Below are 27,482 nucleotides of genomic sequence, written 5' to 3'. Positions count from 1 at the left end.
GCCCGGGCTCCCTCCCGTCCCCTGGGGCTTTTTCCCTTTTCCATATTTTTTTTTTTTCCTCCCCCCTATTGAAACAGCAACGCGACAGCAAACGGAGCCGGCGGCGGGACGGCACCAGAGCCAGTGGACCCCCCCCGCCTTGGAGCCCCCAACAAGCCCCCCAGCATTGCCCAGCCCTCGCCACCGTATTGCTCAAACAGCACTAGGCATGGATACAAAAATAAAACAGCTATGTGACTTAGATATATATAATTATTTTTTTTTTTAATATATATATATTTGTATATATATTTTCGTCTATTTATAGGTGGATGGAGAAGCAGCGAAGCCGAAGCGCAATATAATGTAAAAATACTCGCTCTGCTCCCGCTGTTCAGACTCTCCCCACCTCTGACAGCCTCTCTCATGCTGCACAGAAGTTGCTGACACCTATTACTAAGGAATTATTTTAAATATTTATTCTCCCCCCCCTTCTAAAATAGAAAGTAAATATATATTTGTTTAATTTTATATACAATGCAGTTTCAATACACCAATATCATTTCTTTAGATAGAGATACTGGGGCTCACTTCTCAAGTCTCTTTTTTTTTTTTTTTTTTTTTTTTAAATATAAGTGCTGGGGGGGGGGATTGGGTGGAAATCAGAGGAGCTTTCAGACCACAGGACCGCTTTTGTCCCAGGAAGATGGGCACCCCCCTTTCGCAGCCCTCTGGGGTCCCCTGCGACCTCAGGAGAACAAGAATAAAAGCTCCCCTGGGAGAGAAATTGTCGTTTCGATGGTGAAGCAAAAAATTTGGGCGAACTCTCCTCCTCAGGGGGTGCCAGCCCCTCCGTACCCCATATCCCGCCCTGCTGCAACCAGTATAAAAATCCTTAGCTACCATTATAGCGCATGCTTTCGACATCCAAACCCCCTTCACAGCCTGGACCAGCCCCTCTGCCCCCCGTTTCTCTTGTGTCCCCCCCTACCCCCCCCCAGGTACGATCCTTCATCCATCCGTGCACGTATCAAAAGACAGGTAGAAGCCCTGGGGACACGTTGGGACGTGTCCTCAGGTCACCCAGCATCGCCGAGCAAGTCCCCTACTGCCACACACACGAGGAGGAACAGACAGCTTAGACGGCACAAACCCGGGTCAAAACACATAGAAATGGGGAAAAACGGGAAAAACACGGCGCCCGGGGAAGGGGATAGGCTCCCACCTCCCAGAAACCAGCAGCCCCGCACCGGTGCCCACCACGGAGGGGATGTACAGACTGATGGAAATGAAGTTCACCGCTAAGTTTCTGGGTTTTGCTGGCACAAATCGGAGGTGCCATCGGTGCTTCCTCAGCCTCAGGTCCTTCCCCGCCAGATTTGTGCGGTCACCTCTAACAGGAACACATTTTGCTTCCCACCCTCTCCTCCAGGCAGAAAGGAGTAAAGATATCAGGCAAAAGGGAAAAAAAAAAAAAAAAACAAACCACAAACCCCAAACTTAAGCTGAAGGAGGAAAATGGGAGTAAACATCCTGTTTTCTTGAAGTGTTACCCGGTGCCCAGATGGCACGGAGATGGGCTCCTGGAGAGCCGTGGGCATCCAGCCTGAATTTTGCCACCCCCATGCCTGGAGCCGTGGGACACTTTGCCAGTACCGGCTCCGGCATCATCACTGAACGAATCCCCTCTATGCTTCACATCCTAAAAGTGCTGCTAATGAGGTTTAAAAAAAAAAAAAGTAACAAAAAAAAAAGCCGCTGTGAAGAACATCCTGTCCCGCCGAGGAGCCACTGCTGGGACCGGCTGGCACGGCCGGCGCCGCCTTCCTCAGCCCAAGGGACAAATTTAGCCCTGTCCCTCTCTCATCCCCTTCTGACTCACGCTTTTCTGGGAAGAACAGATGCGAAAGCAAAAAAGCTTTGCTTTCACATGAGTAACCGGAGAGCAGCATCTAGAGGGACCTGAGGGAAGGGTTTCTGCGCGGCGGTGCTTCTTCTTTAAAGGATCGCACCAGGGATGAGGCCAAGTGACGTCTTTTTCCCATGTCATGCCCCACGTGCGCTGGACACGCAGAGGGAGAGGACCCCGTCACTCCTCATCACGGCCCCGGGGGTGAGTCACATACAATGAACAAAGCAAAAAAGCAAAAAAAAAAAAAAAAAAAAAAAAAAAGGGGGGGAATAATTAATAATAACAAACAACTAAGCGATCTGGTTGTGTGCAGCAGGGACGCAGCGCAGGACACGCTCTGCCTGTCTATTCCCAAATCCCACCTCTTCCCAGGGCTCCGGCTGCTCCCAGCCCGGCTTTGCCCATCCCAATCCCCCCCCCCCCCCATCCATCACAGCTCTAAATACTCTCCCCTAGAGACAAACATACCCCCCGACATGCAAATCTACTGGACTTCTGCATACCTATCTATCTTTATCCTACGCTTCTCTATGTATTTATATCTCATATATACAGTGCGTTTTACTCCGGTTCCTCGAAAAAGGTTTCCTTCCCCAAAAAGCAGCCGCTCTGCCAACCCCGGGGCCGCAGCGAGCCCCCCGGGGGGACACGGGGAAATCCCTGAAGCCTCACCGAAAAATAACCCCCCCCTAAAGCCAAGAGCTACAGCTGAAACCAAGCCAAAACTCGGAGAAATCCCCACATCTACATCCCTGCCTGAAGCGGGAAGAGAAACCGAAAGGCCAGGCAGGTTGTGTCCTCATGCAAACCAGGAGATACCAGCAGCAATAAGTCTCAAGATGCCACGAGACACGACTAAGACCTGCCGGGACGGCGCTGAGCACAAACCCTGAGCCCTCAAGACCCCTGGAGGTAGGCACAGCAAAGCTGTTATTCCCATTATATTCCCTTTCTATTGATATAGGCAACCACCGTCACCTCCAGCCTTCCCGCTGAACCTGCTGACCAAGGGGACGGAATCACGGAATTGTCAGAGTTGGAAGGGACCTCTAGAGATCCCCTAGTCCAACTCCCCTGCCAAAGCAGGGTTGCCCAGAGCACATCACTCAGGACTGCATCCAGGAGGGGCTTGAAGATCTCCAGAGAAGGGGACTCCACCACCTCCCTGGGCAGCCTGTTCCAGGGCTCTGCCACCCTCCCCAGAAAGAAGTTTCTCCTCATGTTTGAATGGAACTTCCCATGTTCCAGCTCGTGCCCGTTGCCCCTCATCCTGGCACTGGGAACCACTGAAAAGAGTCCGGCTCCATCCTCCCTCAACCCACCCTTTAGGTACTTGTAACCATTGATAAGGTCTCCCCTCAGCCTTCTCGTCTCCAGGCTAAAGAGCCCCAGCTCTCTCAGCCTTTCCTCATCAGGGAGATGCTCCAACCCCTCCATCATCTCTGTTGCGCTTCGCTGGACTCTCTCCAGCAGTTCCCTGTCTCTCTTGAACTGGGGAGCCCAGAACTGGATGCAGTATTCCAGTTGTGGCCTCACCAGTGCAGAGCAGAGGGGGAGAATGACCTCCCTCCACCTCCTGGCCACACTCTTCCCTACGTAGCCCATGATTCCACTGTCCCTCTTGGCCACAAGGGCACATTGCTGGCTCATGGAAAGGCCTGGAGCCCACCAGCGCCCCAAAACAGCCCCCGAGCTGCGAGTGACCGACACACAGCGGTGACAGCGAGTGTCCTACCCGGGGCAAACCATCGCCCGCTCGCACAGATGCTCCTCATCACCCTACGAGCTCAACGGGGACCACTCTGCACTGGGCGGGGGGGAACCTACACACACACCCAGAGACACCCTGGGAACCTCCAGTTCCCCCCCTGCCCCGTCCTACAAACCCGTCACTCCAAGTGCCCGTGGATGCAGTTAACGGCAAGCACGGGAACGGAGCCCCCACGAAATGAGCCCTAAAGGCTCCCCCTCTCTCCCCGCTTGATTAACTTGCATTTTCACTCACGTTCAACATCGCAAAAACAAACTTCTTAAAAATAGGTGGTTTCAACCGCAGTTCCTGCTGGAAAAACCAGGCAAAGCCCCACCGCCTGCCTGCAAAGGGATGGGTTTGACGGAGAAGGTGCGAGGGACGGCACCCCACGACCACCCCGTCTTTCCGAGGGATCTCGGCGACACCCCCGTACCTACCTCTCCGTGTTACCTCCCCTGGCTGGGGGTGGCCAAATCCTGCAATCCCCCCCACCCCGGCTACGGCGGCACGAAAATGGCGCTGCAGAGTCCCCACCGCGGCCACCTCGCAAGGACCACCCGAAGCTGGGCTGGTGCCCACCGCGGTGACGCCTCGGCGGAGCCCAGGGACAGATATTCTTGCGATCGGGCGGCATTTTTTTTCCACCGTGGCCCAGGATTTTTCCAAGGGACCTTCTGGAACACGTCGCTCTCGCACCACGCACGGAGGAACCGTACGCTCACTGATAAAGCAAGAGCCGTCTACCTCAGACGAGCTTACAAAAACAAAGAGAGTTTGGCCCAGGAAGATAAAAATCAAGATATATTTTGCAGCATGAAAGGAAGAAAAAAAAAAAATAAAAAAAAATTATAAAAAAATAAGAATAATGAAGCAGCAGCAGCTGTGTTTGCAAACCACCAAAGCGAAACGGAGTTCGAACAGGGATGAAATGGGGGAAGCGTTTGGCATCGTCTGACACAGCTTCGATGTCCCAGGTCCGCGGGAGGAGAGAGGAGCGACCCCCCTGCAGGGCATGGAAACCAGAGGGTTGGGAGAAGCGAGGAGGTTGCCAAAGCAAGAGGTGAGAGCCCGTCTGCCAAAGCACGGCCTGAGTCTATCGGAAGGTAACTGGGTCTAGCGGGGAAAGGAGTTAAGGATGGTTTTTAGGGAAGAGCCGCTTCCACGAGGCGCCCGGGCGGGATTTCCCACTCCAGCAGCGTGGCTGAAAGAGAGAGGGGCTGCAGCTCCAGCCTCTAAAGGTCGAAGACCATGAAAAGCAGGGAGGGCCCAGCGGCTCAAAACACCTGCAAAAGGAAAACAACTCTCAAAAGACTGACCCAGCAAGCCGGCGTGCTCCGTCAACCTTCCCTGCACTCCAAGTCCTCTAGAGCTCCTTGAGACGGGATGGGGGCACGGTCCCGAGGGAGCGACCTCAAGAGCCTGAAGACACCACCTTGGCCCGTACGAACGGGCCCCATAAATAGTTTGGAAAGCGCTCAAATGGAAAAAACAAAACAAAACAAAACAAACAACCTTCTGTTAGAGAGAGGTTGAGGCAACCAGAGCGAAAGGAAGAACAAGTCAGCCGCGGCCGGCACAAAGCCTCCACGCCGTCCTCCCCCCCCCCCCCCCCGCCTCCACCCCCGCCAAAACCGGGGTGTCCCCCGGCCCCGATTGTCACCTGTCTGTGGGGGGCAGCCCGGCTCGCCCCACCGCTGAAGTTACCGGTGAGCTGAAGGTTCAGCCAGGCCAGAGGTTTGTTTTTTGTGGGTTTTTTTTTTTCCACCCCCCCGCTGCCGAGCGGGCGAATGGCATTAAATCAATACAGATCCGAGCGGATTCTAGGGAAATCCCTAAAAAAGCACTCGAATAAAAGAAAATTTTCGCCGTCACGCTGTTAGCGAAGTTGAATTCTCACTCTGAGAGTTGAGGGTCTTACGTCAGGTCACTTCGTCACGTACTCAATAAAAAGCCCTGGTGCAGGCTGGAAAGAGAGAGGCATTTCTAAGGAGACCCTCCCTCCTTCCCCGGACAAACCTGCTCGCGGGTTTGAAGACCACCTACACGAAGTTGTTAAAGCTCAGAAATATCTCGGTATCGATTCAGAGGATTCATTGTCAAGCGGTTCAAACCCAAGTCAGGGCTTCGAGACTGGAAAAGACGCGGCGCTCTGCTTTCGGTTGGTTTTTTTTTTGTTTTTTTTTGTTTCGTTTTGGGTTTTGTTTTTTTTTTTTGGTGGCAGGTTTCCAAGCATCCTGCTGGAAAAGGAAGCACAACCTCTAAAATCGGGTATTTTTAGGCAGAGCGATAAAAAGGCTCCGACCTTAAAAGCTCCCGGGGAGCGTGGCGCGCGGTCGGAGAGCCGGATCCCGGCTGAGAGCTCACGTCTTTCTCCAAACATCTAAGCCCTTCGGGGTTCGACCAGCAGCAAGAGCAATAACCAAGGCAAAGCAGAATTAAAGGCGAGATTGTAGACAATCTCTTGGCAATTCTACCTGGGAATAAACAAAAGTTTCATATGCAAATGGAGAGCCCGGGGCAAAAAAAGGTGCCTACAGGCTCTTCGACTCTCCCCGATGCTTCTCCTACAGCCTGAATCCACTCAAAGCAAGGATATCCACATGAAATACTCGGTATTTTTATTCCCAGGCAGGCTGGAGGGTTTAGCACTTTACCGCAGAGGAAGAAGTGTGCAAACCTGGATGCAGCGGTTGATTTTACCACTTCAAAAAATAATTTAAAAAAAAAAAAAAAAAAAGAGAGAGAAATCTCTAAATATTTTAAAGGTAGGGATCACTCGGTATTAGCACTCAGCATTTACGTAGCACTTGCAGTCTGTAGGCGACCAAGCGCTCGTCCAAAGTGCTCAAATATGACTTATCCCCATTTTACAGATGGGAGAACTGAGGCACAGAAAGGTCGAGTGACTTGCCCAAGGCCACGCAGTCAGAGAGTGGAGGCAGAGCGGGAAAGCGAGCCCGGCTGTTCTCGGAGCGGGCTACACCTCTCCTGCTTGAAGAGAGAAAAAAAAAAAAAAAAAAAAAAAGAAAAGAAAATAAAAAGGCCTATGCAATCCAGAAAACCACCGGCCGCCAAACCTACCCTAAGTATTTTGAAGAGGAAATACATTCTGGTGAAGAGTTAGAACAGCATTACCGAGAGGGGGACAGCGGGTCTCCTCGGATGGGGCAAAGGAAGGGACACAACCCCGGCGGGCTGGAGCGGGGAAAAAACAAAAAAAAAAAAAAAAAAACACAGAAGGGGAAAAGAGTGAAACCAGCAGCAACGCATTTCAAGCGGACGCGAAAACGCTGGGCTTAGCTTTGCGCGGTCGCTCCCGGGAGCCATCCGTCTCCATCCGCAGAGCTGGAGGGGGTTTCCAGCCGCTCTTTCCCAGGCTCAGCATCTCCCGACGGAGGCTTTTGGGGACCAGGCAGCCAAACCCCCTCGGCTCACACACCTGCGGGCAGCGTCATCCCCGGTTCGCAGTTACGGATAGAGATTACAAACATTACCGTAGTAAGAAATCACATGAGTACACACAGCACTGAAGAACGTTTGCCAGCGATATACGGAGTGTCAGGAAGAATTAATCAAAACCACCCTCGTCAAAGCTGACACGCACCGTACTTGGGGAGAGGGGGGGGGGGGGGGGGGGGGGGAGAGAAAAACACCCTCGGATGAAACCAGTCCCGTACCTGCGTGCTCGCACAGTGCTGAGTACGGGTTTAACAAGGTTTAAATGCACAGACAAATGGTGATTTCTCACATCTCAGACCGATTCGAAGGCTCAGGGTCTTTCTGGGTTTTTTTTCTCTTTCAGAGATAGGTAAGGAAAGATGTCACGGATGGTTTTGTTGCTGTTATCTTCACATAAAAGGAGGCTGGGAAGGGGGAGGCAGGGAGATTTTCACCATTACAGCTTTCCTGGGATTATTTGGTTGTGTTTTTAGCATAATCAGATTCATGGGATTACCAGTTCCCGTCTGGGTTGTTAAGTTTCTTGTCAATTAATTACACCCTGTGTCATTTAATTTCTTCCGGCGATTGAGGGCCAGCTGCTCAATTCCACACTTTCTCCCTAAACGCGCGCTGCAGAAGCAGATGTCAAAAGCCCCGTCTATGCCCTTTAAGCCTAGAGACCTTTTCCGAAACCGAGCTGCAACGTCCCCCCCCTCCACTTTCCCACCCCACCAAAGCCATCCAGGGGTGAGGGGGGGGGGGTGTGAAGCAGATCCGAGGAGCACCCAGCCCCAGGCATCCTCCCCGTGCCCACCCCCCACCCCTCAACCTGCCCCAGGGTCGTCCCCCCAGCTCGTCCCCACCACGAGCCACCGAACCCCTCGGCAGAGGTGGCAGCATAGGGGGGTGTGTGTGTGTCCCCCCACTCTTTCCCGTCGCCTCCGTCCCCCAGCGGCGCGATGTGGGCTCCCCTCCACCCCCTCCTGTTTTAACCTTCTCGGGCCGGCGCTAGGCTAAAGCAAGGTGGCGTGCCCGCCGGTGTCATCGTGGTCCACGCTGTTGAGAATGGCTGTCTGGTCCTCGGGGAGCTGCCGGTGGCAGAGGTCATCCTTCAGGGCCGAGAGGCGGGCGAAGGGGTCCTGACGAGGGTGTCTCTTCTTCTTACGGAGGCAGACAGCTTCGTCAGGCGACAGTACCTGAGAGCTGGGAAGGTGCTGAACCTGGGAGGCAGAGCCGTCTGGAGCAGGGAGACGGGGAAGGGGGGATGGAAAAAGAAGGCAGATGGGACCAGGCAAAACACTCCGGGTGCCAGAAAAGGGAGGTGAGGGCAAGCCTGGCCCCCCAACCCGGCCGCTTGGCGAGAAGGGAGCCCGTTGGGCATCAGGGAAAATTAAATTAACGCTCAAGATAAGGAAATAAAAATAAATAGGAACAAAAAAAAAAAAATAGGAAAAATAGGAATAAAAAGGAAAAAATAATAAATCTAAAACAAATCACTACAGATGGGAAGAGGAGGGAAGGAGAACGCAGTGTGGAGGCAGGGAAGGAGCAGGGGAAGGACAGCTTGTGGGTGAGCCATCCCTTAGGGGTGCAGGGGGTGAGGGCAGCATCCAGGAACGGGCTTGGAGACCCCCCGGCGCTGGAGCCGAGCTCTGCCCATGGGGTGACAGAGGGGATGCTGTTGGGGACCGCGGGGTCCTCGCACTCACTGGATTGTTTTCTGGATTTCGAGGAGCCCTTGGATGACTTTTTGGGCTTCTTTATCCGCTGGTATTTCAGAGCTTCGAGCCTCTCAGGTGCAGCAGCGTCCCCGGGCGGAGATGGATGTTTTCTAGGAAGGAAAAAAGCAGACAGGTGCCGTCAGCGGCTCCCGGCCACACTCGGGCCTCCGGACGTCCCCAGCGGGGGGATCGGTCGACCCCAGCCAGCTCTGCCGTGGAAAAGGAAAAGGTGAGAAACCCGGGGGCCGAGGGAGCGGGGTGTCCCCCCTGTCCCCCTGCGTCTCCTCCACGTTGCCGAGCGGCGCCGTGAACCCGGCCGGTCCCACCGGCAACGTCCAACGCCAGCCCCCGCGCGCACGCGAGAGAGAGAGAGAGAGAGCTGCTGCCGGCACCCCCAGCTCGCCTGCCTGCCATGCCAGCACCCCCACACAAAAAAGGACGGGGCAGATCCTATGTCCGATAAGGCATTTCTGGGAAGTGGTGGGAAACCCCTCGGGATGGAGAGAGAGATAGAGAGAGAGAAGAAGAGACAGGCAGAAGCATCACGGCAGCGTCAAGACGGGCACCACGAGCCACCCCGGGCGGACAACAGCGGCGCCACAAAGGGCAGGGAGGCAGGATCCTGCCTTGCCCCGCTCCCACAGCCAAAAAAAAAAAAAAAAATCCAACCAGGAGCCACACGACAGACAGGGACATAAAGGGAACACGCCAACACGGCCAGGAGCGGTACCTCGTTCCCGGGTCCCTGCTATAAGCGACAACAGAAACGCAGCAGCACGGGAGCATCTACTCCTTAACGCTGGGAGCCGGGTTTTCTTGCCCTGCGGGACAGGACGTCGGAACGAAAACACTGACAAGGTTTTATTGCGAGGGATAAGGAGGGGATTTGCAAAGGGGTGTTTCCTGCAGGAGAGTCGGCAGTTGTAAGTGGGAGTTTTCCAGCATTAGCCCCCGAGAAACTCTTCTACAGGAACCGGCTCAAGGTTAAGTGGTCTCCCCTTTGCAAAGAGGGTTGTGTTGGTTTGTTGTTTTTTTTTTTTTTTCTTTATTTTCTTCCCTGTACCTGTTTCTCCCATCCAAGGATCGGACAGGATGATTGCTGGGGAGAGCAGGGCAGCGGAGGAAAACCTTCTCCTTAGGAGAGCGGTCAGTCCAGCTCTCATCTCTGAACACATCACAGCATCCCTCCCTCTTGCTGCTTTCCCACTTCCTTCCCCCTCTCCATTTTACTTTCATGTCCCTCCGAGCTGCACCAACCCCTCACGCCGCAGAAGGAGAGGTCTGAATCAAGGCAACAGAGGCCACAGGTAATGACCTGGGATCAACCCGAGTCACGAGAGAGCAACCGGCCCAGGGGGTGGCCCAGAGATGACAGGGAAAGAATCCACAAAGCACCTTTCATCGCAATAAAGCCAACGCTCAAAGCCAGGCTCCGGAGAGAAAAGCCTGGAGATTTAAAAACTCTAACAAGCCTGTCCTACCCTTCAAAGGAGGAGGTGACACTCTTCTGGCTCTCACAACTTGGTCACCGGAGGTCAGCAACCAAAGCGGTTCACAACAGCCATGCAGAGGACGGCGCTGATGGCAACTCCTGCGTCTTCAGGCATCCGTGACTGGGGACAGGGACCAGCAAACCCCGCAAGCCACCAGGCAGCAGGACAGGCAGGTAGAAGAGTCACCTCAACTGACTGCAAGGAGGCAGCATCAGTGCATTGCGAGTCCTGTTTTGGCACCAAAAAGCCGTGGCCAAATTTATTCACCTTGGTGGACCTTGACCTGGTCTGTCAGGAAGGTGTGATCCATCCGGTGCCGCAAAAATGCTGCCGGTGCTGGTGGGAACGGCAGGGAATGGGCAAGGACATGGGCTCAAGCACAGAGACCCACCTCACCCAGGCTGTGGTACAAGAGTCCACCTGCGGTGAGTTTGGAGCTTCTCCTCTCCCTTGGGTTTCAGGTGGAGCCTCTTTGGCACTGGAGACACCCCTGCAAGTCCCCAGGCGTGCCACCGCTGCGGAGAGCACGGTGTGACAGCAAGGCTTTACGTCTGAGATCCCACGTGGCTGCCGGAGCGGTGATGCTTCAGCTGGAGTGGCACAGGGGAAGAACTCCCAAGGGATTTTTTACCTCTCCTTGGGGAGCAGAAGGGGTTGTTTTGGAAGACGTGTGTGATTGCAAAGCTTCTCAGTTCTGCAAGCAGCGTCGGAGCACACCAAGAGAAGTGCAGTGTGAATCGATGAAGCAGCTGGAGCACAGCAGATGCAACAGAAACCCGGAATACTCAGCATAAAAAAAAGCCCCTTTTCATGTTTCCCATCGTGACAGAGACATCAAGGCGTGGATGCTCCTGGAGAGCCTCTGTTCCGTCTCCCAGTGGAGCAGCACATCAGTCGAAGATGAAGCATCTCATTAGCCGAACTGGTAGTCCTGCTGGCTGGATCCAAGCGAGAGCTCTCCCCCCGTAGGAAAGACGACATTTACAAGCCCGTAGAGCTTTGGCGCTTAAACACCTTCTTCCCAAATGCTTGTCGTGAGAGATGCTGCGAGCGGTGGCTCCAAGCTCTGTTGGGACACTGCCCACTGAGCTGCACCAACTCCGTGTAAGACCACAGTGACCCACGGGGCCAAGAGCATGGCACTTCCCTGCAGCAATTCCTGCTTGAACGGTCAAAACCAGGGCTTTTCCCATTTATACCCACCATTCTATGATTCGCGAAATAGTTTACATTCAAGCAGGTACTTGGCTAACGGTGACCTCAACTGCTCCAAGCCCCAGTCCATCTCCCATGGAGCTCACATCTCCCAAGCCCTGGACGTCGGCAAGCTCAGCCGTCCTGTCACCGTCCTGCCTTCTCCCTCCTGTCCCCACCACCCAGACAACTCTGCTGATACCGTTAAAGCTCAACTCGTAGAGCTTTCCATTCTTTTTTCCTTTCTAAGATGCTGCTACTGTGACATGTTGACAAAATTAGACAGATTTACGCAAGGGATTATGAGGAAATTGCCTGAGGCTCATTTCCACTAGTTCTCCGTAATTGGACTTGTATTTATACACACAAACATAAACAGCCAGCACATTCAACCCATGTGTCACCATAAATACTGTCTGACCTCTGGCAAGGAAGAGATACAGAGGAGGACGAAACGATGCTACTCACCAGCCAAATTTTATCTGCTCTACCCACCCTTTATTTCTTCAAAGGACTCCAGTTCTTTCAAATGAATTTTCATTTTAAGCTCGGCCAAAAGCCTCTTCCTGGCCCCAGAGTTAGCATTTTGGGCAGCTGCCCATGCACGAGAGATGTCTTGAACACCAACAGACGAGAGGTTTAGGGAGGCAGGTGAACTTGTTCTGGAGACTTCCATGTAGAGCCAAGCAAAGGAGCTTCAAGCAGCACACCTGAATTCCAGCTGCAAGCCTTCTGCGAGACACCACAAACACCCAGAGCAGCAATTTTCCTCAAGTCTTCAAAGGACAACCTTCTGAACAAGCAAGGGTCTGAAATGCATGGACTGGAGAGGCCGCAAAGGTACTGAGGGACCTCAGAGAGCCCCAGGACCGGAGGAGGTAGCTAGGGGAGAAGAGCTGCCCAACCCAACAACCCAAAACACATCTCAGCTGCTCTTCTTCAAACCTCCTTCCACGTACAAAGCAAAGATGCAAGGGAAAAGGCCCATGAAAGCATCACTAACCTCTTTCCACCCAAAAGGGGGAACCCATATAAAGGAAGGGTCCAGGAGATTCAAGGGCACAAGACATGTATTTCACCTCGTGGAGGTCTCAACACATGTTCCCTGCTGCCTCCTCTCCTTGAGTTCAAGACATTGAGATTCAGGAATATGTTGGACATGTCAGAGCATCCACTTGGACCAGTCAGAGCATCCACTTGGACCAGAGCCCACCGTGTCTCAGCCACCGCATCCTTCAACCCTTCATCCTCTTCAGCTGAAGAGCTCAATTCTCCTACACAATGCTCCATCTCAAGCTCAAGTCCTGCGCGATCCCATGAGACGTCCCACAAGCTGGAATTCCCCCTCGGCTCCGAGGCAGCGCTGGCTGCTGCCTCCATCCTGGGATGCCATCCTGCATCGCTTGAGATCCTTCAGCATGAGAGGTGCCAGAGAAACACAGTGGTGATGGCCCCTTGCCCTGGAGCTGCTGCTGCCAAGGCACCGCAATGAGGGAGGAAGGGGTTGGTCACAGCCGGGGGGGTGGGCACACCGGAGAAGGGGGTCCCTTCTACAGGTCTGCAGACACCACAACTCACCTACACAACGGACTTCACCATGCTGACAGGAGAGGAGCAGGGAGGAGAGAGGGCGAGGGAAAAGGGGCCGGACTGGAGAGGAAGAGGGGGATACAGTCATGGGGAAGGGGCGGGGGAAGAGAGGAAGATAAATGAAAAACAGGAGTGAGAAAATATATAAGTAAATCAAAGAGACTGAAAAGAAAAAAATAATAATAAGAAGAAGAATAATAATTAAGAAAGAAAAGAAAAACGCACTCAGACAAGCGGACTCACAACTTCTCCAAGCGGGAGGAGGCATGAAACACATGCAGAGGATCAGCACATGGACAGTCTTTAAAGGGGAACCTGTTTTCTTTCAAGCGGGGAGCGAGGGGTGCTCCTCCTCCCGCACGCCTGGCACCGACGTCCCTTCGTCACTCAACGCTACGCTGCGGCCAAGCCCCCAAGCTCCCGGCATCGCCAGCCCTGCCCTGGCAAAGCGGGGGGCCGGGGGGGGCCACTCGAGGCAGGCTGGGGTGCCAAGAGGCAAGGGGGCTTGGTGCCTTGTCTGTGGTTTTTGGGTTTCCCTCTGCAGGGAGACGGCAGCCCCCTCTTCCCCATGAGGAGATGCATCACGGCGTGCTGCATCCGAAGAGAAGATGATGGGAAAACGGCTTGTGCCGACTCAGTTGCGGCATTATTTATCCCTGCCCATCGGTAAAAAATACGTGAGCTTCACCCAGAGAAAGCCACCTTGCTGCAGCCACCACCGAGCCCACAAACTGCCCCTCCCTCTCCTCTTCTCAGCTTTTATTACTGCAGTAGAGAAATCTGGCTGGTCTGGCATCAAATCCCCGTGCTCCGCACGCACTGACAATTTTATGACCCCCAAATCATCAAGAAATTACTTGGCTGGGCTCTTTACAGGATTCCTCCCTTATTAAAGTGAGATTTATTCTTCTGGCTTCCCCTTTTTTGGGGGATAATGACTCTGGAGTCGCTCCCGCGACTCCCAACCCCTGCAGCATCTCACAGTTGGATGCACGGCTGCTCCTCAGCAAGTGTCCTGCTGGGCACGGGATGCTCCTGAAACCCCATCAGCCCATGGCAACCAGCACCAGAGACAGGAGCCAGCCCGGATCCGTGCAAGAGCCACACTAGACTCCAACATGCGCCTGGACTCACCTCTGTTGTGCGCAAGCCATGTGCGCTCGTGTCCCTAACGCTCCCGGAGCCGGGAAGCACCAGGGAAAAAGAATAGAGCGAATAGCCATGTCCTCACTGAGGGCTTTCCCGTTTCTCGAGAAGCCTGGCACAGCCCAGATGTCACCAGAACTTGGTGCTAGCTTTGCTCCTCGTGGGAGACCCTGCTCTGGGATCAACAGGGGGAAAGAGAAGAAGGTGGCCAAGTGTTTAAGAGCTTTGGAGGCTGCAAGGCTTGAAGTGGATGGGTTCTGCCATGCCAAGAGAACGGCTCCTCCTGCACTTTCTCCCATCGCCAGGACTCAGCACTCCGTCCTCCCCTCTCCTGCTCTCCCCACCCCAGGACAACCCTCCACATCAGCTAGAGGAATTCTCCCCTCCTGGAAACATCTCCCTGATTTCTCTAGGCATCTCTCATGTGGCTTTCTTCCAGTCCAACAAGGCTCTTCATGCTTTTAGGAGAGCATTGGCCAAGACCTTCACTGTTCTCATCCAAGGCAGCAAAGCTTAAATTTTTGTAAGATGTGTCCTAAGGAAGCTTGGGAACAGCCAGACTCCATCTGCAATCCCACCTCTCCTTTCATAAGCAGCCCGGCTGATGGCCAAACGGGTCAGCGTTCCCAATCCTTGGGGTCAGGAGTGATGATTATCCCATCTGACTTCACCAGTTTTAGTGACATTCTCTGCCTCTAAGGTCTGAAAACCATCTCTCAATTATTCCGTCCCAGTTCCAGGGATGCCCATGGCCATCTAGGAAACCGGCCCCATGAAGGCAGCCCGAGAGGTATGTTCTTGGGAGAGTCTTTCAAGATCTGCTGAGGGCTGTTTAAATACAGCGGGGTCAGAAGAAGTCTAAAAGATTTCTCCAAAGAGTATTTCAGAGAGGGAGGGCTTTGACTATGACTACGCTTGTGATGGGAACGATAAGACACCTCACCAGCAGCCTCAAAGTGTAGTTACGCTGTGGCCAACCATAAGAAAGTCCATCATGAAAGAAAGACTTCTGTTTTCCTTGACTGAGGAGACTTGGGAAAAAGAAAACAGATCCAGATATTGATGGGAACAAAATTTTCCACATCCTGGACTGCATCTGGAGGCTGATTTTTGGAGCCCCACTCCAAAAACACAGTCTGCAGCTGGTTGCTCCAGATGTGGCTGTTTTACCTGGCTCCAGGGGGTGGCCATGAGCTCCTCCTGGTTTGGATTGTCCAGGACAACCCCAACTCAATGCCTCCCTAAAACTGCACAACCCTCGTGCCACTCAAGCCCTGCCAGAGCCGAGGGTGCCATGTGTCACCATCCTCCAAGAAAGGGTGGCCACAGGGAGACAGCAGCATGGCTCATCCCAAACCCCGACATGAAGACACGGCGGCCACCAACCGGGCTCTCCAGCCCCACCGCTTCCCCCAAGGCAGGGGAGCAGCGGCGTGCTGCTCGAGGGGAAACCCAAAAGCCACAGAGACTGTGCGTCCAGAGGTGTTTCCTAGTGTTTTCGGATTCCTTATTCCCCTTTAAAGGAAGAGATGGTATCGGAAAAGCCCCTTCCGTGTCCCCTCTCATGCCCCGCTCCCGGCCACCCTCCACAGCGCCCACACCATCCTTTCGGACATGGATCACCCTTACCTATTGAGCTGAGGAGAAGCTTGTCTCGACAACACTGCCCAGATAGCTGAGATTAATCAAAAACAAAGCAGTTATCAACACCCGCAAGGAGCCGAGCTCCGCAACACATCAGCACGTCAACAACTCCAAAAAGGAAAAGGAGGGAAAGAAACCAAACCGAAACACAAAACGAAACGAGGCTGGAGAAGAAAGGGGGAAAGAAACAGAAGAGAAAGGAAAAGAAGAAACCAAAACGATAATCAACAAAGCGAATGGAGACACTGCGTAAAAGCACGGACACCGGTGCTGCTCTAACACGGATCTCTCCTGGAGCTGGGTCTCCTTGGGGTGCCCTGGCGCGGAGACGTGGACCTACGTCTAACGTGCTTAATTGCATCGCTCCGTAGCTGTTTTCCAGAGGCACGGAGAAGTCATTTCAGGCTCTTTCAGCTCCTCTCCCTCCCCATCCTCTCCCTTGAGCCCTCCTTCCTTCCTTCTCCCCCCTGCGCATCCCAGCCGTGCCAGAGGGGTTGTTTTGTTTTTTGGTTTTTTTCCTAAGGCCATAACGCTTCCAGGTACCAGAGGGCGGGGGGGTGAAATGCGGAGGGCGCTGCGGGGTGAAACGCTGCCTCCCCCCTCCCCGAAACACACGCTTCCTTCTCCGTACGCCTCCGACCGCGCCGGCTCCGTGGGGCTGGGCGCCCCGGCCCCCCAAATCCTCTCTGCCACCAGCCGGAGGGTGAAGGGTGAGGGGGGGGCGGGGGGGGGGGGAAAGGGGAGGGAAATGTGGTTCGAACCCCACCAGACAACAAGCCAAAATGAAGCGAGACGAAAGGATGGGACGAAAGCACGGCTACGGGGTGGGTCTAAGGTGCTGTGAAAGACGGAGGGAAAGAGGAGAAATACAGAGAGAAAGAGAGAGAGAGAGAAAGAGAGACGCTTTTTTGCCTGGAGCAACCCTGGTACCTGGAAAACCAGCCGCTACTCTCTAGTGCAGCCACATCCCTCTTTAGGGCAGGATCTGAGCGTGCCGGCAGCCTCCCGATCTCCGCTGGGCTTAGTTTATTTTTATTTTTTTCCTCCTCTCCTGACATGCTGCTGGTGTGGCTAAGTCCTTGATCTCTCCCTGCCCGCGTCCTGGGGCTGCAGCATCCCTTTTGCAGGTGGGGCGGTGGCCGTGATTAGCTGTTTTCTGTCATGCATTAAAGCTCTCTAGACTCCGCGGGAAGGAAGGAGGAGGAAGACAGAGGCGCGGCGGCGGCGGCGGCGGCCCTAACGTTCGAAGAAAGCCAAGAGCCAGCAGCTAGAAGAGGAAACAACCGCCAGTGACACCAGGACAACTTACCTCCGCCAGCCGGGGAGCCCAGGTCTTTGCCAACGCCTGGTAGATGGCCAGTAGCCCGGAGTCACGGCGCTCCCAAATCCCCAAGGGAGCATCCAGGGAGGAAGGCAAGCGGGAAGGTCGCCTGCCTAAAAACCCAGCTCTGCTGGGGCAGCGGCCATGCAACCCGCGGCACCAGCCTCTTCCTAGCAAAAGCCCGCGGGATGCCGTCTCCAAAAGGGATGCTGCAGCGCGCCCAGAGAGACCCTACCGGTTGGGATGGCGATGGCGGGGAGGGAGTCAGAGGGAGCGGGTGAGGCAGGGTGGGGGAAGCCGGGAAAGGGGCCGGGAAAGGGGTGGGAGGCGGGGGGGGGGGTTTCACCACGGGGCTCAAGCACTTACCCCGTGGCGGCTACCGTGGTGGTGGATGTCGTCTCCGGTTGGAGAATCTCCTCGCCAGCCCTCCTCGGGGAAGGGATGTCTCCGAAAACATCCATGGTGTCCACGGGCAGGGAGGAGCCCTGGGAGCCGGAGAAGCCGGTGGCCAGGGAAGCGAAGGCGGCGGTAGGTCGGTAGCTGGGGCTGCCTCCCCGGCTGCTCGGCGCCGGGGATCCCGTGGACGACGGCGTGGACTTGCGGGAGAAGCTGACGGCCGCCGGGGGCTGCAGGGTGATCTCCGAGACCTCCGCCTGCTGGATGAGGCCCGGCCGGGGCCGAGCGCGGGCCGTCAGCTCCGGGGAGCTGTTGCGGGAGCTGAGGGGGCTTTGGGTCAGAGGAGAAAGCCTTGAAGGTTGTAGCACCACCTGATGTAAACTGGGCTCAGCCCTCCTGACCTGCCGAGGGCTGGGCCGAGGTCGGGGTTGGGGCTCGTACCACCTGGTGTCCAGGCTGAATGTGCTTGTGCCGCTGGGGCCGACGGGCTCGGACGGTTCGTGGTAAGGCAACACGGGTATGCCCATACCTTGGCTGGTATGTCTTAGCTGCCCTTGACATCCCATGGGTTGCATAGGTTTGTCCTGCCACTTGGTGGTGGTGGGCACAGAAGATTGGCCCCTGCCGGGTGACTTGCCGGTCCAGCTCTTTGGTGCCTCCAGGGGCAAGATGCCCGGGTAGGACGCGGGGACCACCTGGAGGGAGGAGGGAGGTGGCCCCCGAGGAAGGCAGCCGGTGGGCTGGCAGCCATCGGCCGCCTCGCAGGACTGGAGCTGGTGGGGGAATGGCGCCGGGGCCGGCTCCAGGCCGCCGAAGGGGAACTCGGCCCTGCCCCAGGACTCGGGGGACCGGCCCCCCGTGGGGGTCTGGGCCAGGGGCAACGTGCTGTTGGAGGCGTTCTCCCCGTTCTCCTCGGGGATGGTGGGGTGTCCGAAGGGCCCCTCGGGGGGCAGCGGTGGGGAGGACATGACCGAGCTCAGCGGGCTGACTTCTGGCATGTAGAAGGGCGGCGGGTCCACCTCCCCGGGGCTGCTGCTGCTGAGGTAACCGTAAAACTGGTGGTGGAAAGCCCGGGGGGCCGGCGGGCGGGCCTGGCCGGTGGCCTGCAGGGTTCCAGGACCCTCCAACGCCCGATGGAACCGGGGGCTGTATGCTGGTGGCTGAAGGTAGGACTCCTGGCTGGAGGAGAGAGGGGTGAGCTGGGCTTTCAGGGCGGTGACGGAGGCGGGGACGACGGGGTCGTCGTTCTCCTCGTCCGACTGCCTGAACTCGGGGTACATGTCCGTCTCCTCCACGAAGGGGAAGCCCTCGATCCGCCGCGTCTTCAGGGAGGGCTCCATCTCCGCCGGGTCCATGACGAAGCGGCCGTCGGGCCCGCGGCTGATGAGCTCGATGGGGGTGGTGGCCTCGGCTTCGGCCTCCGCCTTGGAGACGCTGTACTTCTTGCTGCTGATGGCTCGCTTGGTCTTCTTGTAAAGGGAGAGCTCCTTCTCCTTGGTGGGGCTCAGCATCCGCTTGGCCTGCGGGCCCTGGTCGTCAGAGGACTCCGAGGGGGGACGGAGCGTGCGGATGCTCTCGGGACTCACCTTGCCGGAAGACAACCTGGACCACAGGGGAGAAAAACCAAGAGAGGGGGACGGTCACCCGGAGGGGAAAGAAGGTCTTCTCGCCCAGAAGAACCGCCGGCCAGATCCGGCAAACAAAATTCTACGAGCTCTCAAAAGAGGAACCGCTGGGAGAAATTTGCTGGGGGTAACCAGGATGGCAGAGTCTTGCACACGCCAGAGGACCACCAGCAGCACACATCATCCCAGCTCCTCGGGAGCAGAGCTCAGCACCCTCGGCATCCCCCCCAGGGCAGGCAGCTCATGCCAACCCCTTGCAATAAGCTCCACCAACACCTTGCAACAAGCTCCGCAGCCCCAGCTGGATGAAAGACAGATCCAGAGCTCACTTCCAACTCCTTCAAAGGTCTCCTATGTTCGCTTGAGCTATCCTCACCTGGGAAAGCCCCCATAAGGAGGGACATCAGGCAAACATCCCCTCCCACAGAACTCAGCATCTCTCTTGGAGATGCTGATGGATCACTTCCAACTTTTTCTCCCATTCTCAACACTCAAACTTAACGCTGAGAGCCTCAAAAGGCAGGGAGCACCAAGATAGTTCACTCATCCCTATCCAGGAAGCCTTGGACAAACAGGATTGAAAGGCAAAAGGTCCAACAGAGAGTGTAGGCATGGTTACTTCAGCGCAGTGGAAGAACTGACAAAAAGCAAGATGAAGATCCAACAGGGAAGATGCTCCCCCTGCTAATTAGCAGCTATAAACGCTTGTGATGGGCTCTGCAAGGAGCTGTGGCTACTACAGCACCATGATCCACCACCTTTGGGCACAGGCAGAAAGAGGCTTCAGTGGGGCATTTTCATGGGACAAGAAAAAGACAGGGGTGTAAGATGCTCTGAATTTCCCAAGAAAAATGAGAGCCAACAGAGAATGACTCAAAAACTACACCGAGCTTGCACAAAGGACTCCATACACAGCAGGCTAGCCCTTCTCCTGAGGAGAAGCTAGGTGTGTAATTGAGTTCCACCAGTCAACTCCAGCTTTGGTCAATGTCCATAGATCCAACGGGGTCCTCTCTCAGCTTAAAGTTTGCCGCGTTTGTCCCTGCTGCCTTCTGCTCCAAAGCCCCTTTGTCTCTTGTGAACTGCTGTGTTCCCACAAGTTCAGGGAACACCCAAAACAACTCCTCAGAAGCAACCAGACAAGGTCAGACATTTCCATTTGAGCCTTGCAACAACTGTAGGAAGGAGGAACCTTGAAGACCCCCATCCTGGTGCCACATCTAAGATACTTACGGGGACTCCAAACTCTTCCTGCAGTGGGTTATCGAGAGAGGAGGGTCTGGAAGAGAATAAAAAGGGGAAAGAAGAGAGAACGCTAAGGAGGCGCAACACGACAGAGACAAGACAAAACCCAACATCAAGACAACAAAAAGACACTCAACAAGAGGCCGAGGTTTCATTGCTCCAACACTTTAATGGTTGCTGACAACAAACAGCTCCCGTCACAGGGTCCTGCTGCCGCGGTCTCGCAGGCGAGAGGAGGAGGAGCTGATTCCCCTGCCCTCTCCGGCTCCCCAGCCGCCCTTGTCCCTGCTGCAGTCCCAGCTTTCGGGAAGCAGAGCCGCAAGGTCTCCTTGTGGGGGTCTTCTCTAGCCTAGTGCGGCCATCGGGCACTACCCGCTCTGGGCTGGGCAGGAAGCAGCTGGAGAACCCAGCTCTGGGGGGACCTCCAGGAGGTGAGCGGTCACTCCCCCCATTCTCTGTCCCATTCTCTGGACACCCCAGCCCTAAATCCCCCCGGGCTCTAGGAGTTATCACCACGCCAGAGCGCTCCCTCGGAAATCCCAGGCTAGTTTCTCTGTCGCCTCTTCACCCACCCTGCCTCTCCCGCTCCCGAACCACGGGCGCTTTCAGGCACGGCCGAGGGATGAAGTCAGGGTTTCACCTGAGGACGCGCACGGACGGAAGAAGAGACAGACAGACAGACAGGGAAGACAGTTACCACCACAACACAACCAGGGAGGAGCAAGGAGGAGGAGACAGGAGGGAGGAAGGAAGCCCCACCGGAGAGGGGATGGGCTCACCTTTCTTGCGCTTGAGCTTGCGTTTGCGTTGCTTGTTGACGAAGCAGGCGGCGAGTGTGCTGAAGAGGATGGCAGCAGCCAGGAAGCAGATGGTGGCAACGATGCCAGCCAGCACCGGGCGGGCTAGACCCTCGTCCGTCAGGTCAGGCTGAGGGAATACGTCTGGGGAAAAGAAAACCCACAACAATTAGGTGTTATGCACACACCTCTCCTGCTGCCTCCCCTGGGGACCCACCACAGCGTGAAAGCAACTGGTACCAGGAATGATAATCTCCGAGTAAAGACCCTGCTTTCAACCCAGCCCACCCGGGGAGAGCAGTCAGTGCTTCTGCTACGGCCAAGGGATTTAGCGACCTCACACCAGATAAACCTTTTTGCCTTGGCTGATGGACACTGAAGGAATAAGCTTCTATGCCCCACAAATATACATTTATGGACAAGCACAGCCAACTGCACCAAACCTACAGTTATCTCCTGGCTGAATCACCCGCTGCAGCATCACAAGGAATTTTACCCTGTTTGTCAGTGCTTCGTTTCAGCTTTTCAATGAAAACTGGGCTTTGAACCCTCGTGACGCGCCTTCGCTAACCATGAACGTGTCCAAACCACCAGCAGACCTCAGCTGCAGCCGTTTGGGGATGCAAACCCCGCACACACCAGCAGATCCTGCCGGGAGCACCGGCTTTCAGCCGGGGAGGGCAGCTGCCTGGGGCCAGGGCGCACGCAAGCCCTGCGAGCGCTGCCAAACCCCATCAGAAAAATCATGCGAAAGGAGGCAGGTCAGGCGAGCAGGCAGGCGAGCAGGCAGGCTCTCTGCACCACTTGGGGGCAGAGAGAGACCGCAGCATTCCTGCGCACAGCGGAGCTGGGTGGCTCCTTGGTTTTTCCACGAGAGCCATAAGAGCAAGGTTTCGCCGCATCCCCATCTCCTCCTGCTGCCCTTGCCTTCCCCATCGCAACCGCGCGCCCTCGTCCGCCCCTTGTTTGATCAAGGAGCATCCTCCCAGCTGGACCGGGATGCAGGGTACGTGCACGAGCTGCAGTCTCCTGTTGCAAAGCTTCCCCCCCCCCCCACCTCCTCGGACTCCGCACTGCAGTGCTGCATTTCCCCCTCTGCACCTTTCATTCCCATTTCCAGGCTCTGCAGTGCCTGGTCAGAGCTTTGTTCCCTGGGCACCCCACGGAGCCGTGATGTGCTGCCGCTCTGCACCAGCGGATGCCTGAAGGGAAGGACTAAATGGGGCAGTTTGTCCTCGCCTCCTCCCGGTGTCACTGGTCCGTTTGAGGCGGCACGGGGCCAGCAGCGTGGCCAGGACACTGATCCTAACCCTGCACTCATCAGCCCAGATCACAGCCTGAGCAGCTCAGGAAAAAGCCCCAAACCAGCCATCGCTGTCGTACTGATACATGACGGAACCCGCAGAAGCAGAGATGCTCCCACAGCCATGGGGCAGAAGAAGGAGCCACCCCTTACCTGTACTGGACACGCCAGCAACGTTGCTGGGTTCGCTGATGAGATCCTGCATGACCGCCAGGACACGGAACTCGTACCAGGTGTCCTGAAACACCAAGAACATCTGTCAGGTCCTCCATCGCAGCCCCCAACCTTGCCCAGTTCCTCAAAGACCCCCAGCATGAGGACCGAGCCACCCCAGTGGCACCCACAGTGAGACACCAGAGGTACGGTGTGGGCAGCCCCGGCTCACCTGGGACAAGTCCTTGGCAAAAAACTCGCTCTCGGTCCCCGGGATGCCATCGTCCAAGATTTCCCACCTCTCCGCGACGCGGAACTCCATGATGTAGCGGTCAATGGGGAAGCTGTGGTTAGCGGGAGGAAGCCACGACAGGAGGACGCCTTGCTGTGTCCGGTTGGCTGTTAGGCACCTCGGTGGGGTAACCAACACCAGAGGCTCTGGAGTTGTTACAGGGAATGCTGGAGAGAGAGAAGATGGGACAGGGACACCTTTGAGATGGGGGGCAAGGGGAAGCGCAGAGGATGCTCCTCTCCCCACGGTGGGTGATGGACCACCATGGCAATGGCAGGTCCCACCTTCCAGGAGTTTAGGGTACATCTTGGGTATGAGCTTCCTTATCTCAAAGATACAAAAAACGGCTTTCCGAAAAGCAGGGAGCTAACGATGCAGTGACTCCAAGAAAAGAGGCATAGCGATAGAAAAGCTCCTGCTTCCTCCCACCTCTGCCTGAGACAGCCCCAAGGCAGGTACCAGCACAAGGCCCTTTTTGTGGTAGCTCTCGCTCTGAGCCGCACGCAAGTGATTTTGTGCTCTATTAATGCCTCCTGACCCCAGCTGAACTTCAGGAAGATCTGAAAGGGGACTGGTACAGTACAGCTCTCCCACGCTGTCTCATCGGACAAGCTTTCAGGAGCCTTGTGCATCCAGCAAAGTCTACAAGCTTCATCCAGGACCCTCCATGAACTGTCTTCTACGTGGCTGGAAACTACTGCTGCTGATCACCATCTCCATCCCCATCAGATAGGGCACATGGATTGAGGCAAAGGGCCACTTCTCCCCACAGACCTCCCGAATCCCTTCCCTCTCCTCCCCTTGTGCCCTTGGACGACCTACCTAGAGTGTTCACAGTGACCACCTCACTGAAGGAGCTGGTACCCAGTTTGTTTTGAGCCAAGACACTGAACTGGTACGCAGTCTCCGGTTCCAAGGTATCCACCAGTAACCAACTGGAACCAGCTGGCACAGGGAGAGACAGCCAGTCGTGGGGGCCAAACTGGGCTCTCTTCATCCTGCCGAGAGAGAAGGGAGCATCCTCAGGGAAGGTGCCTTCGACAGGGAGGACAAAGAGGCAGCATTAACTTCTCGAGCGAAAATGGAGCTTTCCCGAGTGATGGTTTGGTTTGACAGCAGCAATGTGTATGGACATGGGGCAGCCACTCGCCACCCCCGAGCTGGCTCGGGGACATGAGGACCACCAGGCATGGGACACCGTCCCGTTGTGCCACACCAGCATCCCCTGGCTCATACGGACACGGCCACCAACCCTCCCTTCTGCTGAGCACCACCTGTACCCTCTGAGCAGGGTGAGGGACAAAAGCAGTGCCACCAGCCCTGCTCTGAGCTTATCTCCATCAGATTCCCATTGGGAAAAGATGGAAGTTGGCCCATTTTTACTCTGGTGAGTGCTGCCAAGGGGACGGCTGGAGCAGGAGATGGGCCCTGTTCCCATTTATACCTCGACAGCTCCCGAGCCAGAGCCGAGTTCTCCCTCCGCTGTAGCCCTGTACATGCAATCCCACAAGAGACATTTAACTAAATCACCATTTTTGCCGTATTTGCACAAGTGGGGCGCACTGGGAGCCATCCCAGTGTGACCCCAGCACACGAGAGCCCGTAGCCATCTCCACAAGCCATAACCCTGCCGGGAAGCACCACGGTGAAAGAGCCCCCCCACATCCCGAAGCAGCATCGCCGTGCTGCAACGATACTGGGAGCATCAGTGCTCGTGTCAGGGATGCTCTAGGGAATCCCAGTCCCCAGCTGCAGGTTTCGGGGGTGCCCGCAGAGGATTTGGGCAGGATTACTGCAGAAGGTCTGTTCTGCATAGCTAAGCGGGCAATATCTACAGCCACCGGCACACAGCCAGGGAAAAACCACCGAGCAGCAAGTAAGAGATGGAGAAAAAGACAAAGGCAGGAAAAGGTGAGGCGGGAGAAGCAGCAGTATGGAAACAAGCGTGTCGGTGGAGAGCCATGCACCCTGCAGCGTGCCTCCACCGAACCGCGCGGCTGCCCGCAAAACCTCCGGATCACCGTGGCTCCGGCAGGGACTACAGCTCCCAGGATCCCACGCCGCCGCCGCAGCGGAGGCACGGAGGGCATCCTCGCCCCGAGCGGGTTTTCCCTGCAGCATTTCACCCCGCCGCCTTCGCATCCCCTTCTCCCCAGCGATGCTGCAAGGGGCTGAGGGTGGGGAGAGCAGAGGGTAAAAGCAGCACTAATGGTCTCCGGGCACGGCAGAGCGCCTTTGCCGAGGGAGAGGGGGGAGGCAGGATGCTGCGGTGGCCTCAGCCCTCCCTGGGGAGCGGGGTTTGCATTTCCAGCATCAACAGCCGCAGAAGCAAGAGGAGAGCACAGGCTCCGCAGGAGGCGAAGCCATCTTTTGCTCCAGCATCCCGTAGCCACGGGCAGGGAGGGAAAACGCATGCCCTCCGGCTGGCCAGCTGTCCGGACAGCACTAGATGGTCCCAGCACCGTCCACCCCTCCCGGGCTCCCCATCCCAGGGAGCAGCACAGTCCCCAAATTCACACCCCACAATCAGGGCAAGGCAGGTCTCTGCCTCCCTATCCCAGGGTCCTCCCAGCTCCCTGTGAATTCCCTAAGGCAAGCTTGGCACAAACACCCTTCCCTGCCGCTGCTCTCCCCGGCACGGGGTCTGGAAGAGCCTCAAGGAGGCAGGAACCCGGCAGCAGCAGCCACTGCCACCTCCCTCCAAGGTGAGCCACGTCTCCAGAGCAGAGAGGTTTAACCACTCCTTCCCAAGGACATTTTCAGGAGAGCAAAGTCCGCACCCGCTCTGCTCGCTCCCTCGATTTTCTCCTCTGCTCACTTCATTTCTTCTTCTTTCCATCTCCCGACAGACTGCTCACCCCCGCCCCACCAGTGCCCAGCCTCGGGCTGGAGAGCAGAAATCATTGCAGGCAGCATCTACCCTATCTCCACTCCATCAGCAGCCTCCATCGGAGCAAATTAAGGCAAGGAAGGAAAGAAGAGAGCGGAGAAGAAAGGCTGAAGAGCGCCAGCCCCAGAATTGGGAAGGGAAGGCACCATCCCCTCTATGTTTCCAGAAGAAGGCGGCAAGAGCAAGCACAGGGCCCAAAGAAAACCCTGACCTCGCTGCAGCTACGTTTTACCCTCCCCTGCCCCAGGGAAAAGCCGGCAGGGCTGAGCCCCAGTGCGGGAAGGCAGGATGGATTTGGGTATCGGGTAGGGTGGGAGCGATGGGAACAAAGCCCCATGAAGCTCAGACCCGGTTGGCATCTCACGGCGGCTGGTTGCAAACTCAGCCGGGATTTAACCACCTCCAGGGAGCCGCAGAGCAAGGAGAGATCATTTCTGCTTAGTCACAGCTCTTCCAGGACACACTCTATAAAGGTTGTGTTTTCCAACCCTCTCTCCCTGGCTGTTAGGCTTCATAAACAGTTTATCTTGAAATGAGATGCCAGGGGCAAAGTTACATGGATGCAAAGCGTCTCCCTTGCACCATAAGCAGAATAAAACCTGCTGGGGCAGACGGAGGTACTGGCTAGCACGGGAGGGAGACGAAACAGTGGGACCTACGTGATCCCACCACCATCCATCTCTCCGAGGGACCGCACGGGAGCTCAGCCCTGTAATGCCCACGGGCACCGAACCGGCCAGGCTGCCCCCCCCACACACTCCTTTCCACCCCCCACCCCCCCAATTCCGGCTGCTCGAAGCTCGGGTCGGCTAGGAAGGAAAAGAAGCAGAGAGCAAAGCATGCCAGGATGACTCACAGAGGGCCGTACCAAACTGAGAAAGTCTGCTCGTATCCACCGTCGTAGCCGGGCTCCCAGGAGACGTTGGCCGAGGTCATGGCGGCCACAACGTGCACGCTGGTGGGGGCGTGAGGGCTTGTGCCTGCGGAGAGAGACAGAGGGAAGGGATGAAGGGGAGAGCGGGACCCCCACGCTGGCTGGCAAAGAGGGGCTGGAAGGGCTCTGCTCCCAAGGGGACTCCTCGGACATGTGGAATTTCTGCTGGAAATAGCAGCAGGAGAGCTGTGTCCATAGGTGGCCAAAATACCAGAGCAGAAAAAGGCAGCACCACCGGTAAATAAGATTTAAAGGAGATGCTGCTCTTCACGGGAAGCATCCCCACCTCCCGTCTTGCCGACACGCTGCCTGGGGGGACCCTACCCCGAGGACCCCGTCCTGTGTGTCCCCCCCCTGCCCGTACCTACGACGGTGAGGTGGGTGCTGGCAGTAATGCTTGCGACGACGTTGGTGGCGATGCACTCCCACTCGCCGTGGTCGTCCTTGCCGAGGGAGCGGATCTGCAGAGTGCCGCCGGGCAGCGTGTTGTGCTTGCTCCTGCTGGGCTTCCCTACCTTGGGCAAGGAGAGGTGGTGGGATGGGGTGGGAAACCGGGCAAAAGCAGAAAAAACACAAAAACAAAAAAAACCACGACTCAGAAGCAGGTTGCGGGGCAGGGCGAGGCGGCAGCAGGGTCACTAAGCTACCTGTGT

The 27,482-nt window shown here is 56.1% G+C and overlaps 1 protein-coding gene across 1 annotated transcript in view; it reads right to left on the bottom strand.

The window, feature by feature from the left end:
- Positions 1-8,098: 8,098 nt before the first annotated feature.
- Positions 8,099-27,482, bottom strand: part of IGSF9B (immunoglobulin superfamily member 9B) — a 39,583-nt gene continuing 20,199 nt past the window's right edge. Inside the window, exons 11-20 of the mRNA XM_074162444.1 lie at positions 27,194-27,344; positions 26,764-26,875; positions 23,828-24,003; positions 22,946-23,172; positions 22,714-22,798; positions 21,240-21,401; positions 20,449-20,494; positions 17,561-19,192; positions 8,795-8,916; positions 8,099-8,322 (exon numbers count right to left, since the gene is read on the bottom strand). Of these exons, the coding sequence (XP_074018545.1) occupies positions 8,099-8,322; positions 8,795-8,916; positions 17,561-19,192; positions 20,449-20,494; positions 21,240-21,401; positions 22,714-22,798; positions 22,946-23,172; positions 23,828-24,003; positions 26,764-26,875; positions 27,194-27,344 (2,937 nt within the window). The remainder of the gene's footprint in view (positions 8,323-8,794; positions 8,917-17,560; positions 19,193-20,448; positions 20,495-21,239; positions 21,402-22,713; positions 22,799-22,945; positions 23,173-23,827; positions 24,004-26,763; positions 26,876-27,193; positions 27,345-27,482) is intronic.

Source organism: Numenius arquata, chromosome 22 (assembly GCF_964106895.1).
Source record: "Numenius arquata chromosome 22, bNumArq3.hap1.1, whole genome shotgun sequence".
Taxonomy (NCBI): Eukaryota; Metazoa; Chordata; class Aves; order Charadriiformes; family Scolopacidae; genus Numenius; species Numenius arquata.
This window is presented reverse-complemented; position numbering and strand designations above follow the sequence as displayed.